Source organism: Gouania willdenowi, chromosome 1 (genome assembly GCF_900634775.1).
Source record: "Gouania willdenowi chromosome 1, fGouWil2.1, whole genome shotgun sequence".
Taxonomy (NCBI): Eukaryota; Metazoa; Chordata; class Actinopteri; order Blenniiformes; family Gobiesocidae; genus Gouania; species Gouania willdenowi.
In genome coordinates this window covers 18,188,863-18,204,648 of record NC_041044.1, presented here as the reverse complement: position 1 = coordinate 18,204,648, position 15,786 = coordinate 18,188,863, and the positions used below count along the sequence as shown (strand labels likewise).

At 39.4% G+C, this 15,786-nt stretch overlaps 1 protein-coding gene across 7 annotated transcripts; it reads right to left on the bottom strand.

Annotated features, from left to right (window-relative positions):
- Positions 1-2,190: 2,190 nt before the first annotated feature.
- On the bottom strand, positions 2,191-15,530 carry LOC114463797 (oxysterol-binding protein 1-like). 7 transcript variants are annotated; one of them, XM_028447599.1, is made up of 17 exons: positions 15,015-15,530; positions 12,790-12,962; positions 10,847-11,055; positions 10,007-10,169; positions 9,810-9,921; positions 9,512-9,710; positions 9,270-9,381; positions 9,102-9,165; positions 8,833-9,000; positions 8,512-8,757; positions 8,234-8,354; positions 7,313-7,416; positions 7,059-7,154; positions 6,765-6,949; positions 6,445-6,674; positions 5,148-5,195; positions 2,244-2,386 (listed from the first exon to the last, which is right to left on the bottom strand). In XM_028447599.1, exons 2-17 carry the CDS (start codon positions 12,921-12,923, stop codon positions 2,244-2,246), a joined length of 2,334 nt encoding a protein of 777 aa, XP_028303400.1. In that variant the 5' UTR covers positions 12,924-12,962; positions 15,015-15,530. The 7 variants fall into 7 exon arrangements, with proteins under 7 accessions (XP_028303432.1, XP_028303446.1, XP_028303400.1 ...); XM_028447606.1 differs by having other exon boundaries at positions 15,074-15,530; XM_028447623.1 differs by lacking the exon at positions 15,015-15,530 and adding an exon at positions 13,780-13,799.
- Positions 15,531-15,786: the final 256 nt, after the last annotated feature.

Sequence of the window (15,786 nt, the reverse complement as noted above, 5' to 3'; positions counted from 1 at the left end):
TACAAATAAAGTTGAATTGAGTTTGCACTGGAGCTGAGTGCCACAACATGCAAAAACAATCTGAACTAGAACTGCAAGCAGTAATGAAAGGGGGCCAAGCCTTTCCGCCCGACTTGGCCCCCAGGTTTCGCGGAGCCCGTGGAAGTACGTCACGAAGGTTGACGGACTCGAGGCGAGCATCAGGACACAGGCCAACGTGCCATTTGCTGTGAACAGGTGGATATGAAGTTTTGGAAGATGTGATTTATAGTATGAAAGTTACAGGCCAAAATGCATTTGCACCCATTATAGCGCCACCTAGTGGTGCACTTTTTGGTATGGGTGATCTCTGTGCTCTTCTATAGTCACCCTGTAAATTTCACAGCCCTCAACATAATACTTCAGCTGAAATAAAGGTTTGTTTATTTATATGTTATGTAGTAATAAACCACGCCCACTCGCGATTAACTTCGAGATACGGTCCCAGAAGCGACCCAAGGTCATACCCACCAAATTTGGTAGAAATCGGTCGTGCAATTTAGGAGATATAAATTTCTCAGAATTGCAGTGCCCCCTAGAGGCCTAATTTATTCAAACTTGGCTCATACTCCCACAGTCACATGCCAACCAAGGTTCTCAGATTTGGTGTTGTTAGCAAATATTTTGACCGAGATATGCAACAGTTTGCATTTTTCATAGCTCGCTAGGAAATTTTACTCGTTAATATTTTGCGCATATTTTGCCCGAACAAAAGTTTTTGCTGAACTGTAGAACAAATCCAAATGAAGACTCTACGTGCCAAGTTTCACGCCGATTGAACAAAACCCCAAAGAGGAATTTGAAAAAGTAGGTTTTTGATATGTCGTGACTTACAAAGAGAACTGTGCTGTGGGAGTAGGCGTGGCCTATGCCAGAAGATGCGACTTTATGTATTGAACAAGTGGATATGAAGTTTTTAAAGATGTGAATTAAATTGTGAAAGTTAAAGGCTAAAATGTTTTTGCAATTATAGCGCCACCTAGTGGCACAATTTTTGGTATGGGTGGTCTGTGTGGTCTTCTATATCTACCCTGTAAATTTCACTGCCCTCAACATAATAATTCAGCAGAAATAAATGCTTATTTATTTATGTGATATGATGTAATAAGCCACGCCCACTTTGACCAATCACAAATACCTTTGAGATATCGCCTCAGGAGAGACCCAAGATCATACCCTCCAAATTTGGTAAATATTGGTCGTGCCATTTAAGAGATATAAATATTCGTTATTTGTAGCGCCCCCTAGTGGCCTATATTATTCAAATTTGGCGCATACCCTCAGTCACATGCCAACTAAGGATCTCAGATTTGGTGTTGCTAGCTTTTAATTTGACCGAGATATGCGCCAGTTTGCTTTTTCATAGCTAGCTAGAAAACTTTACTCATTAATAATTTGCACATATTTTGCCCGAACAAAATTATTTTCTCAAATTGAGATTACGTCCAACTGAAGACTCTACATGCCAAGTTTCACGCTGATTGGACAAAACCCCAAGGAGGAGTTCAAAAAAGTAGGTTTTCCAGTTTTTGCGATTTTGCTCCAGAGAAAAGTTTAGGCGGAAATGGGCGTGGCCTAGCCCAGGTGATTCAGCGCTATTCAAGGACTCTGTGGATATGAAGATTTTAAATTTGCAACGAACGGTGTGGGAGTTATTGGCCAAAACGTGTTGACCTTTGTTATAGCGCCACCTGCTGGCGGACATATGTGAATTTTTGCGTCCAAGGTCCCCTGGGGGTTTGGACCCAACCACCAAAGGGCACCGCCTACCTTGCACGATTTATTCTGCAGCACCACTTTTACCCAAGTAAAAATAAAAGGTAACAATAATAATAATAATAATCGCAACGATTACAATAGGGTTCCTATCACCGCTGGCCCCGCTGGCTTGGCCCCCTAACTAGGAATGCATAAAGTGTATACTAGATATTAGGTAGGTGAAATTTCATATTTTGTCATGTCATCTTACAAATTGTCTCTGTAGCTGTGTCAAATGTATAAAATACTTTGTTTTTAAATGCAGTCATGAATGCTAGACAGAAAAAAAGGCTAAAGAAAATGAGTGGACCAACAGTGAGGAGGATCTAAACATTAACCAATAACTCTAGCGTAATCATATTGATTGTCACATTGTTAAAGAGATGGTTACAGGGAAGCTACAGACACTGAAGCTTGGTTGATGCCCTTTGTTTTATTTTACATCGCTGTGGGAAACTAAGCCATCATCAGAAGATGTCAGGACACATGTCCCAGGTTCCGTGGTCCTTGGCCTCCCAGTACCCTCCCTTGTAGACATGCAGTGTCTCTTTGCTTACAGGGTCGTTTATCTTCTCAAACCAAAGAGCCTGGTGGTTATCCTGATGGGTGCCTGGAACAAAAAGAGAGAAACCCTTTTACAGAAAGGAACTTTAGTGAACCCATGAGTGGCCACTGAGCTTCAGACAATAAAACCAATCAAATCTCTTGATGAAATGAACATATATTTTAACATAATACATAAAAAACAGAAAAAAAGGAGTAAAATAAATGCAAACAATATGTTATTACAAATACTATAAGTTACGTAAATATAATTCTAATAACCATAATCACAATCAGAATCAGAATCAGAATCAGAAGAGCTTTATTGACCAGGTACAGTTTAGAACAATACGAGGAATTTGACTAGGTAGTTGCAGTGAAAGGAGACACATCAACACACCGGAGCAGCCATTTGCGGCGCCCACATATTTAGGTGAAAAAAAGGGATCAATAACAGGAGGAGAGGAGGGGTGAGGGGAAAACAACTGCCAGTTTGAAACTGATTTCCCTAAACAGAGAAAGCAGTGTGAAACCAGGAAAAAAACCGCCTCTGCAAACATAAATGTAAGCATGACACAGTCAAACAACTCGAGACAAGGCATGTAGGAAGGGTTGGGTGGGAGGTTGGCTGGGGGAGGGGGTCAGGTGGGACCATATATCATATATATTATATCATAATAACAAGACAGTCATCAACATCCCCCGCCAGATTGGTTGTCATTATAACTCACAACCTTTTCTTAAATGTCCTAAATATAAGAACTTAGATGTAAACATAAGAAAATATGATCACATCAGAATATAAAATGACTAACTATCTGAAACGGTTTCCAAGAAAAGCTGTCCCCTTTGAAGATACTACTAAATCAGCACAAGGGCAATAACTCCGGTAAAAATATTTGGGCACTTCTCATTTTCGAACTCCATCAAGGTATTGATACCCTGAAGCCACAAACCGAATTTGGTTATCCTATCTTAACCTGTTTCTAAAAAAAGCTGTACCCTTTGAAGATACCTCGAACAGGGTAAAGAAAAACACAACAAGGGTAATAACTTCGGAAAAAGTAATTGCGCACTTGTCCTTTGTCCTTTGAATGAGGAAAAAATAGGTTTTAATTGTCGGTTTCAGGTCGGGCTCTGATATAAATACGTACCTGATGTCTGTCGGACCTGTAGGTTTCACTTTTGCTTTGTCGGATTTTGGTCAAAGCTTGAATAAGGTTCTTATCATAAATGGTCTGTGTTTAAAAGCAAGTCGGCACCACAAAACGCCAAAACTAAACATTTGTCTCTCTTTTTGTTTCTCCTCGTCCTCCTCTGCACCTGCTCATTCGTTCCTTAGTTGACTACATCCCTACAATTCTCTCAATCTGACCTACTCGCCACAGATTGCAGAGTTCACAGGTGATAATTTCGATAAGGGGCGGGGCCAACAGTGGCCATTTGTTAATGCTGCCTCCAAAACGTCAACGACCTCCCTCTCAACCAATAGCTAAATTTGATTGTATAATAGCTCAGTTTCAGCCCATAGAGGACAGCCACTCTTACATTTTTACCACAAAATATCACAACTTGTTACCCAAACACATTTGTCTTCAGAAGAAGAAAATGGTTTTGGAGTTTAAAGATCAAGGACCAAGCTTCAGTGATGCACATGTGAAAAGTAGTTTGCTCATCAGCGTGTTTGATGGTTTTGGATTTTGTATAAATTCACCAGGATTTTAAATTGAAATAATGGATTTTCAACTTTTTTTTTTTTTAATTTTTTAATGCAACCTGCTACAGTCCTGCTGAGGGGAGTCAGTGACACCCATCACACCATGTAAGGAAAACTATTAAGCATAATTGTACCTGTTAACTGGGATCTACCACTATTTGTAGTATGAGTGAGATGTATGTAATGTATTGTATGTAGGCCACACCCCCTCTCTCTGTTTGCCATGGCCCCCTAGCATAAGCTTTAGGTAGCTTCTTTAGGGACCACTTCACATGCATGGATACTTCTTTATTTGTCTTAAATGGCCACGAATAGTTATGCATGTGAATAAAAGTCATTCATCTGTGTAAAGATTATTCTCAATGCTGCGTTCTTATTTCTGCTCCTAAAGTTGTGTACAAGCAGACTAGAACACAAGGAAGAGCCAGTCTGTCATAGAGCTTCATAAGAACTTCTTTCAATCCACTAATGAACAGCAGAAATCACTCTGTCTTGATTAAAACACAACGCATCACAAGTAAAAAATGGCAGAAAAAATGTTACTTGCTTTTTGATGGAGCAACATTTTGTAAACAATTGTAAAGACAGAAAATAAAAAGTATTTTACTACACTACGATAAGTTGTGACATAACGGCACTATTCATCCTACATTCTAAGCAGAATACTTGCTTTGATGCGGTGAGAGAAACGGTCCATTAGAAGCTGGAGAGAAAACGATGAATTGTAAAAAAAAATAGAAGAAAGAATGTCGACACAAAACAGTGAGTGAAATGTGGGGGGCTACTTGCATGCAACAGGAGTTGGAGGGGGAGAATCCTCAATGTCAGCTGAGCAAATTTCAGCGCAGAAAAACACGTCAAATAACAACTTAAAAGGGTTTTTAAAAAAAAACAAAAAAGCAACTCAGCATTTGAAAGTGTCCGATGTTGCATTTCATTCCATGTGATGACATGAAGTAGATTATCTGTAACTAGGAAATGTATGCTATGGTAAGCCGTTTTGCCTCCCTTGTATGAATGTGGGTCAGAATAATAAACCCTGGCTGATTCCTACAATAATGCAACAAAGGGCAATTTTCAAAGGCCTTTAAAAGATTGAAACGATACTTGCTTTCATCAATAACTTGGCTTGCCTCAATGCCAGTCTCCTGTGTTTCGGCTAAATGAGAGAGATGAAGGAAATGACATAACGTTGTGGTTAGGAAGATGTAGACGCTATCAGCTTGACATGAAACACACACCATGGGTCTCTGCAGAACTTCTAGCGTTACAGTCACTGCAGGATAAATGAGTCAAACTAAAGGCCTACGGGACCAAGACCAGTATTAAATAAGCAGTTATATGTGACTTTTACTTCGTCCATTTGTCAAGTTTGACCGTCTTCTAAATCAGGAGTTCTCAACCTTGGGGTGAGGACCTCATTTGTGGTCGTGAGACACTGGGAGGGGTGTTGCCAGATGATTTAAAAAAACAAAGAATTTTTTTTCACAATTTGAGCCCATTTTTGCTTATTTTTACCCTTTTTCTGCAACTACACCAAACTTGCCATATTTGAACATATTTTCATCACTTTTTCTTGCCATATTTTTGCTGATTTTAATGCATTTTTGCTACATTGCTCCCATTTTTGCCACTTCTCTATCAAATTTCAATGCCTTTTTTGCACATTTTGTCCAATTTCAAAGCATTTTCGGCACATTGAAAACCCTTTCCAATACTTTTTCTACCTGGTGTCGCACATGTTGACCCATTATTAATGCTTGTTTTTTGCCAATGTGACCACATTGACGATTTGTCATGCCCATTATTTACCAATTTAAACTAATTGTCCCAACTTATTAAATTACCCCAACCCCCCTCCCCCGTTTCTGCCACTTTTTAAGCCATAAATAAATAAATGTGGGTATCACAGATTCATAGAACAATGGACCATCATTTTGCTGACTTTATGGACGGGCCCCAAAAACCTCTCCCGTAATTCCCCCTAATAGATGGTTCTGCCTCCACATCATGTCTGTGTTCAACCACCTTCAGGTACAGTGGGGGTCCCCAGTCTCTGGAATCTTTATTATGGGGGTAGCGGGCTGAAAAGGTTGAGAACCACTGTTCTAAATAAATGTGTTGAGCGCCACAGCAAAGATCATTTGTCAATTAGAGAGTTAAGTTATTTCGCTTCAGGCCAAACTGGGCTGTATGTGGCCCCCGAAGCCCGAGTTTAACACCCCATCTGCATACTAACTAAACAGTTCAGAAGGAATGAGATGAGTTGTTGCTTTTCATCAGTGAGCCATTGTTTGAATCCTCAGTGACAGTTTAGGGTTCAAACATAAACAAAAGAGCAGGAAACGTCAAGATAAAGAGGAGACATGATAAAGGAAACGCCCCCCACCCCCGCCCCCTTCGCTTACCTTCCTCGGGTGAGCTCGCAGCTATGACAGCCTCCCTTTCCCTCTCTCTTCGTACCATGCGCTGCTTTTCTTCCAGCCTCTGTTTCTCTGCATTGGCCTCATCCCACTGTCCGTCCTCCATCAGCCGCTGGTCAGGGCGTCGTCGACTGTCTGTTGGTGCCACTCCCTCCTCGGGTTCATTAAGGGTCAAAGCAAGAGAGGAGAAGTAGTACATGTTCTCGGCTCCTTCCCTGTGAAATAACCAACACAAAGCTGCAGTCACAGTGGGTAGGCACTGGTGGACTGTCAGATAAGCATAATCCTCTAGAGTAAACCCTTACGGTAAGGGGTTCTTTCTCCAGATTTCTTTGGCTTTGAGGGTCTGATAGACGGTCTTTTGTCTGCCCTCTGTGCCGTTCTCGCCTTTACTGCTCTGCATTATCCGAGAAAACTCCATCTTTTCATCCCATGTTCCTGATAGAACGTAATGGGCCTTTCCATCCTTATCCGTCACTACTCCAGTTACCTGAGAACCACCAAATTAGTTAGCTTGATTAGCCCTTAGTGGGAACATTAGCTTTGGAAACAAAGCTTTAAACATTTAACTCAGGAAGGGAATAAATAAAGAAACTAACCTTTCTTTGTACATCCCGGGAAAAGTGACTGTATGGGGCGAACTTGAGATGGCAGTGGTCTCCTGTCTTATGGTTCACCATATCTATTTCTCCTGACTGAATCAGTGAAAGTGGATAATTATTTACAGGTTAAGCATGTTTAAAGCTCACTTACCCCATCCATAGAACAAACAGAATCCCTCTAAATAATTGCCATTTCCACATATTTAAAATGTTTTTTTCTTTAACTACAACTCTTTAAAACTTAAAAGTACCTGGTCAATCCATAGCTTCCCAAAAATGATGTTGTGTATTGTTGTGGTCACTTTTTTCCAAGAGTAGCGATTGTTACTCTTATCAAATATGCACTCGATAGCACCTGGAGACAGAGGTGAAACATGAGAGCTGTTATCTAAAAGTCATAATCCTGGGTGGCATCAGGGTTCAGTTTTATACTAAATAGTTGCTTCTGAAGAGCCACCTTAACACAGGGTTAGGAAAAAAAATGGTTACCAGAGCTTGAATTTTTCTGTTAATAATTTATAATGATATTAGCAGACTTCTAATGAACCGAAATTTTCCTCACCTAAATTTCATACAGCAAAAAGTTAATTGATTTAAACAGGTGTCCATTGTGCTTATACTGAATTAACAATAAAAGCTGTGCAACAAAAGCTTGTGCAGTAAAATGAGTAATACAAATGATGGATTGTTATGCTAAACCAGTGTTTCTAAAACTTTTTTGGTTGCCCGTGCTTTGAATAAGGAAAGATTGTCAGTGCAGCAAACTGTCATCAAAAAGGGTAAAAAATAAAAAATAAAGAGCTTCCTTTTTTTAAAAAAGGTCAAAACTGTGACAACTATTCCTTAAAACATTAAAAAATAACATAAAGTGTACAATCACATATTTTAAAACAGAATACAATTAATTTCTTTTTTTCTTGCATTTTCATGCTCAATGTTCAGCGAGGCCACGCTAGTGCCTCCCGTGTCATGAAGTCACGCACCTCAGTTTGGGACCCACTGTGTTAAACTTTACCTATGGCTTACAGAGCCCATGGGGGCCTCCTAAAACCAGTTTGGGACATTTTGTGTTAGACTTACATTACCTTAATGTTGCAATAAGGCTCTGAATAAGAACACAAACAAAAAGCTGCTCTGTGAGAAAAAACAAACAAAAAAGTACAAACACTCACCCAGGGGCGTAATGGAAAGATATTTTCCTCTGAACTTGCTGGCCAGTGTAATCTCTTGTCTGAGCAACCAACCTTTTTCAGAGAAGGCATGGTGAGCTGCTGCAGGAGGGTGGTGACTCACCTGAAATGATGGAAAAAAACCGTAACTCCTAAAACTTACTGCAAACATGAAACATAGCTTTGAGCTATTTTAAGAAAACAAACATGTTCTTTATGGCATTCTTTAAGCCGGTTTGGATGAACACAGAGCTTTTGTACATTCCATTTGTTCCACATACCTGCTCACAGAGGGACCGGTAACCACACTCTCTGAGTCGATCGAGCTCAAACGTTTCTCCCAAAAGAGGATTGAAAGGTTTTCCTGTGCGGTGGACGGTGGTGGAATAGGAGGAGACGGTGAATGCGGCGACATAACACATCTGCTCCAGAGAGTTCTGACACTTGGCTCCTTTATCCAGGAGATCGTAATACTCCAGGTCCTCAGACAGACGTTGCAGCATTGATATGGGTTCACTGAAATTTACCTGAGTAAGAAATTACAAAGCGGCCTGTTATTTCTGTGCGTGCAACTTAAAGGGACACGTTTAACAATGTCTTACAGGCATTGGTATCTTTGAAAGCTCCTTTCCAATACAGTTCTTCATGATGCTCCACAGATTGAGGTAATAGTTGGGCTTGTCTGGGATCCGGGTTCGTCTTTGTCTGACTGGCTCTAGCTCGAGAGAACGTGTCGACTCCGAATTGGATGCCAAAGACACCTCATCAAACTTGAAAACAAAAGGAAGAATACTTAAGTTTAGTCTGTAGGAAACCAAAAAGCTTGTATGCAAAAGAAAAAACAACAACAAAAAAACACAAGTTAACACACATTTACAGACTGATCGTCCATTCCAATGTCATTGATGAGGCTGCCCACGTTGCTGCCAGATCTCCTACAGAGAACACATGACGTGAAACATAAGAAAATAACAAAATATTTCAAAATTGGACAATACTAAAATAAAGATGCATCTGAAATAGGAAGATAGTAAACAACCTGTGATACTTGGGGTCAGCAGGAACAGTAATAAACTCTGCTGGGTCTTCCATAGCGTCAAAAAACTCACTGTCATCCTCCTCATCACTAGCGTCACGATTCCCTGAACCCCCTTCAATAAACAAAGGAAGGAAAACATTTCAAACTGAAACTATAGTTTTGCCTGTCAGCAGTAGCAAGCATATGGCACGTCAGAGCGACATTAGAAGCAGGTAAACTGATCGTAAAAATCCCACTTTTACCTTTGTTGCTCAGATTGGGATTGCTGCATGACGAGGCCAGGACTGTTGCTCCCCGGAAAGCTCTCTCCAAGTTGTTGTGCTGTTTGGCTAGCTGCTCCAGTGTCTCCTCCAGTCGTATCCTCTGATCTCTTTCCGTCTGTAAGGCCTTCTGCCAGCGCTTACTGTGGCTGTGCGCTAAGGAAAGGAAGTCTTGACATGCCTTCGGGGGGGAATCATACAAACACAAGAGCAACCTAATAATGGGAAGGCAAACAGAGAACGTGTTGCACTTCTTGTTTCCTACACTTGGTTAACTTACATTGATCATGGCATTAGAGGTAATTCGAAACAGAGTTGCTCTCTCTGTAACTTGTCTGAACTTATCGCCCATGTCCGCTCCAGCGTCCATTTCTTCAAGTTCGAATAAAGACCTAAATTAGTGGCATAAGTGAGACAGTCAGTGGACAATGTTTGCACAACATGTCAGTACTAATTTACATGTTCTTAGATAAATACCTCTGAAGGGCAGACCCATGCTTAACAATGAGATCGTTACAGGTACTAAGGTCCTCCGCTTTGCTGCTTAGGGTGCGTAATGCAGACTGGATCTCTGAGCTTCTTCCACCTCCACTGGGTTCTGAGGATGGGGGAACTCCAGGAAATTCATCACCTGAATCATCTAAAAGATTAAAGATTAAGATTAAACTGGGGTTTTTGCCTTTATTGGTCATATACTGTATGTTATTACAGATATGATATTGTCCTCTGCATTTAACCCATCCCTGAGGGGCAGTGGGTAGGATATTACCATTTACAATGATTGTTGTCAAATGCTAAAAACAATTAAAGCTGGGTGATATATCAAGATTCAAGATATATCAAATTTTCTGTTTTAGGGAAATTAGAAATTACAAAATTGCCTATATTGAAATATATATTTTTTATGGTTTATTTTGTTTTAAAATACTTGTTTTAGGAGTTGCTACTTTCACTACTTCTTAGAACAGCATGAAAAGCACAGTTTGATGGATTTCTGAGTGCGTTCTAACACAGACTTTTCCCCAAACAAGCCACACTACAGAACTCACTCACACGTGCTGTCCCTTAGAGGAGAAAAAGACTCAAGTGGCACAAAATGTGTGTCAGTTTTTGAGTAAATGTGCCTGTGTGGCATTTGGATCATCTAATTTAACCCAGAATTGTCTTTACGATCAGACCACATTTGAAGTAAAATAATCAAGATTTATATCGTATATCGCTATTTTGAGAAAAAATATTGAGATATGAGTTCTGGTCCATATCGCACAGCCCTAATCCTAATTTGGAAATGATTGGTGCTCCAAACAATCTTCTTACCAGATTCAGCTTGCATGTGAACGGCCTTTGCCTTGGCGAGCTCCAGGGCAGTGATCCACCTCTGCCGCTCTACTTCTGTGCTGGCCTTCAGGTGATAGGTCTGTGCGCCGCCATTGGAAATGACAAAATTGCACGAGTCCTCCACAGCAATGTTGGCTGTGGCCAAGTTGATGGTGCCTCGACATGTGTGACCCATTTCAGCCTTTGTCCTAAGATACCACAATAATAAGGCTAAGCTTTTTACATCAATGTAAATCACAGTAAACAGCACTTTAAATTCAGTACTTGGTAACTGTCCCTAAATATACTTGCCTACTTTTATTTGTTCACAATAGGGGTGTGTATTGCTTGACATCTGTCGATACAATTTGTATCTTGATACATAGGTCATGATACGATATAATATATCCCGATATTAAAGTATAAGATGATTATTGATATATATATATATGACTTAAGAAACAACTAATCTGTAAATGTGTACACCATCATGAGAACATTATATTTTACACTCAAAACATTGGCTTTAACATGCCATGTGCCGACAAGTTAAAATGAAAAAATAACATACAATCATACAATAAATAAATACATTTTAAAAATCGATATAGATGCATTTTGAACTGATCCAAAAATCTCGCGACGTAGTATCGTGATATATCGCCAAATCATTTTTTTTCCCAACACCCCGAGTAAACAAATATATTTTTTTAATCTTTTACACAATTAAAAAGTAACTGACTTCAAACCAAATGGTGATGCAATTTAAAAGAAAAGACAATACAAGTCCTAATCAGTACACAACAATTAATAACAGTCTGTGACAGAGAAAAACTATTTTAATTTAGAGTCTCTTCTACACAATTGATGTACAAATATCTCTTATACTCAAATTATGTACAAATATTCAAAAGCATCCTTCTCAGCTAATCCTCTCTCCACTTTAATTTCAAGTCAGAAACAATTCATTTGTCATGAGCGTGGCTGCTAAAACCATCCAACCATCTTTCAGATCTCTACAAAATTCATTCACATGTTTGCAATTAAGGCTGAACGATTAATTGCATTTGCGATATTATTGCGACATCATAAAATGTGATTTTCTAATCGCAAACGCTGCAATTTTCTTGTCCTGTCTTGTACTGTCCTGTTAAGTTCAGAGTGTGTTTAAGAAGTGCAGTCCACATGTTTACATGTTTCATGTAACGTGAAGTTAGTTAGATATGTTGAAGAGATTTGTTGGCTTTATTGTTTTAATCTGTGCTTTAAAATGTATATTTATTTAAAGTTTAAATAAATCTGAAATTGTTTATTATGAAACAGATTCATTTATTGCTTGTGTTCATTGAAAAATACATGACAAGAAGTCCTTGAAAAAATAATCGCAATATTGAAGAAAAAAAAAATCACAATTAAGATTATTTTCCAAAATCCTGAAGCCCTTTTTGCAATAAGAATAGATTTTTTGCAATAAGAATAGATTTTTTTTTTTGCTTGTAATTATGTGCATTTTGTATAATAATTATGAGAAAGACAGCAATAATTATGACAGAAAGTTGTGATTATGAGATACTTTAAAGTGTAAGTACAACCCCAGGTTTTTGCTGACCTAGTGGGAAATTCAAAAAATGCCCTAATTATTTGCATTGCTTTGAGAGTAGTTAAGACACACCCAGTCACAGAGGCCCCGCCCCCGCAGCGCTGCACAGTCCCGCTTGGAGCTGTCAATCAATGCTCACTGAGGGCTGTGAGAGGAGAAAATCTCATCCCTCCTCCCATCTTTTATAGGAGGGACTAGTGACATCACTGATCTAATCTCAGCCAATAGCAAAATTCAATTGTAATAGGCACCGTTCAACCCATAGAGGGCAGTCACTGACAATTTACAACTAACTTTACCGTTTTTGGACTTTACATGTTGAATGGTATTTAGTACTACTTACCTATAATAGGAGAGCAGTCCATTGCTGAGAACGAACCAGCGTCTCTGGTAACCTTTGATGTAGTTAGTCCATTTGAAAAGCCAACCCTCGTATGTACCTCCAGGGGTCGGAGTGGGTGGCTTAGTCTCCGTCATCAATGTGGCTTATTCTCTAACTGTGTTTAGAATAAAAATCTGGGAAATGAAGGGAAAAAAACAGAACAATTGAGACTCAAAATGTATTTCCTAGTCAGGTATAATATAGTTTTCTCTCTTTAGAAGAATAGGACAAAAGGCTTCTTGATTGGATAAGATTATGGATATAAAGGCCTTTAAATGCACTGACTCGGGGTGGTGTGTAGCTCAGTGGGTTGAGCGCCCGCCCCATGTACGGAGGCTGTAGTTCCTCACCTGCAGCCGGTCCAGGTTCAATTCCTGGCCTGGGACCCTTTGCTGCGTGTCATTCCCTGCTCTCTCTGATCCCTTTCCTGTCAAGCAACTGTCATATAAAGGCCACTAGAGCCCAAAAAATCCTTTAAAAAAAAAAAAAAAAAAAAAAAAGCACTGACTCGGTTAACATTTCATTTTAATTACTGTTATAAAGACTGACTTTAATAGGGCCTATAGCAGTCGACTAGAGACTGTGCCTTAAAAGTGTCTGTTCATTCTCCCATTAATTAATATTGTATAATCTCACTAGTTTAAGCATTAACAGTTATCAATTCCTGCAGTCATTCCTCCCTGCTTATGCTGCAACAACAGTATTGGATTTGGTTTGAATTATTGATTTTAATTACGCTTCACACCGATCTGATCGGCTATATCGGATCGGCCAATATAGACTATAAGCAACAGCAGGTAAGTCAGGAAATATGTCTTTGCTCCTAATGCTAATGCTAATGGCGGCTTCATGTAGTACTGTCGTGGAGTTTATTTATTTATTTATTTATTTTATTTTTTACTTTTGAATGAAATAAATAAAGACAAAAAATAAAAAAAAATTGATCGGTACCTTAAAAAACAACCTGAAATAATATGATCGGATCTCTGATCAGTGATCGGCCCAAAAATCCTGGTCGCGTAAAGCCTAATTTACATTCTTCATATTATCAAAGTTTTATCCCTCACTTGTGACGTATGTTCAAGCTCCAGATGTAAGTTAAGTTCTATTATGTTACCATGGTAACATTCTCTGTTAAATGAACCTGGTCGCTTCCACCTGGCTCCGCCCACCTGAACACCGCTTCTCAGGGAATAATTTAATGTACCTTGACGCTCTTCTCTGACACACATTAGTACCATCACACACCACAGACGTGTGCTCACATCGCTACAAATGTTGTGCGCTGCTTTACGTTTTTTTTTTTTTTTTTTTTGGCAAACTGTAGTTTTGTTTCTAACATTGTGGATGCAGAGCATTTATTGAAAGGCTCTGTGTGCAGAGCAATCAGAAAGGTTGATGTGCATTAAAACATCTACCGAAGGCATATTTCTTCATCGAGAAGGGATAAAGAAACATTTAAAAATCGGTTGATTTTTGTAAAAAAAAAAATAAAAAATAAAAAAAAATGGTACCACAGAAGTTGTGCTTCTATCAGTTCCAGCATCTTTGACGACAATTCGTTCTTCATCTGCAGTTCTCGCACTTTATAGTTGATTGATATTTATCTTCACGCATTTTAAAGTTATTCTTCCAGGTTGTTGTTTATTTATTTTTTGTCCCAAAAATGTATATTTTACTTGAAAAGTGATTAGATGAATTGTTACTTGTTACTACATTCAGAATAAAATGATCATTTTTGTCCCAAAAATGTTTTTTTTTTTAAGTGATGAGCTATTAATTATTATTTTTAGTGTTAATCTGAGAGTCCTAGTTAACTGTTTGTTCCTAGGCACATTTTATGGTCGCTAAATATTGTACGTATACGTGAAAATATTTACTACTTAATTAATTTATTAATGCGCATGCGCAGATAGGAAAATTTCACGGGTAGACTCGGGCTCTGATGTTGACCCAGAGTTTTAGGACAGACTCAGTTTGTTAAAGCTCCTTTATGGCATATCTCTCTGGAGACGTTGCTGATAGTTGATATGACGTTTGATAATCTGATAGGACCGTATACAAAGACAACCTTGTAAACTGAAGCAACAGATCACTGCCAATAACAGAGCACAGCCTGGAAACTGTGAGGTAGAATTACACAGACTAGTAACAAGAAGCCTCGGTCTCTCTTTAAAGCTACTTACAGCCCTGGCAGCCGCCAAGCTCAGCTAGCTCAACACTTTCCCCGAGCTGTGATCCTCACCACTGGTTCCACCACAGCCACTCTGCTGGTCCCCGGACATGTCCGTAGAACCACGGGGACCGGGGCTGTGTCTCCCACGGTGTCCTTGTTGCTCTCTCCGCCGGGGCTGACTGGTCAGACTGGGAGCTCGGAAGCTAGCTGGCCCCTGACAGCGTGGCTAAATACTTAGCTCCAGGGTTGTGCGACACATCAACAATCCGTCGGCAGCTAGGTTTCCATTACAGATTTTCGCAAAAATAAAAGCGATATTTCTAAATGTCGAGAAAGTATAATAGCGCTTTGAACGTGCATGCATTGAAGGTTGTTTTGGGCAGAAGCCTCGCAACTCCCGTGAAATCTCATCCCGCGAGACTTCGCTGCAGGAAGACGGAAGATCCAAACCTCCTTATAAAACTCCGTAATCCTTTGTTGTTTAACGCCTAATGTGACATTTAATCATTTACTTCACTAATAAGTGTAATGCTAAGGAATTTCCCGGTGTCATGGTCTGAGATTGGATATGCGCATGCCCACTACAAAAAAAAAATAAAAAATGAATTATTGCTAAAACAAATAATTCATTTTTGTTTTCAAAGTGAACGGACACGCGTTTTATTTGTTTATTGGATTATGTTAGGGTTATGGATATAATTTCAGCACGGAGGTAAACTCAGACCGTGACACCCATCGACATCATAAAGCAGTGCGTCAACAGGGCGGCCATCTTGGACCGG

Excerpts from the sequence above, each read along its gene's own strand:
- LOC114463797 (XM_028447599.1), bottom strand. The coding sequence starts at position 12,923 with ATGACGGAGACTAAGCCACCCACTCCGACCCCTGGAGGTACATACGAG. Across the intron at positions 11,056-12,789 it reads GGACTGCTCTCCTATTATAG|GACAAAGGCTGAAATGGGTC; the intron begins GTAAGTAGTACT and ends GTGGTATCTTAG. Across the intron at positions 8,758-8,832 it reads TTTCAAAGATACCAATGCCT|GTAAATTTCAGTGAACCCAT; the intron begins GTAAGACATTGT and ends TTTCTTACTCAG.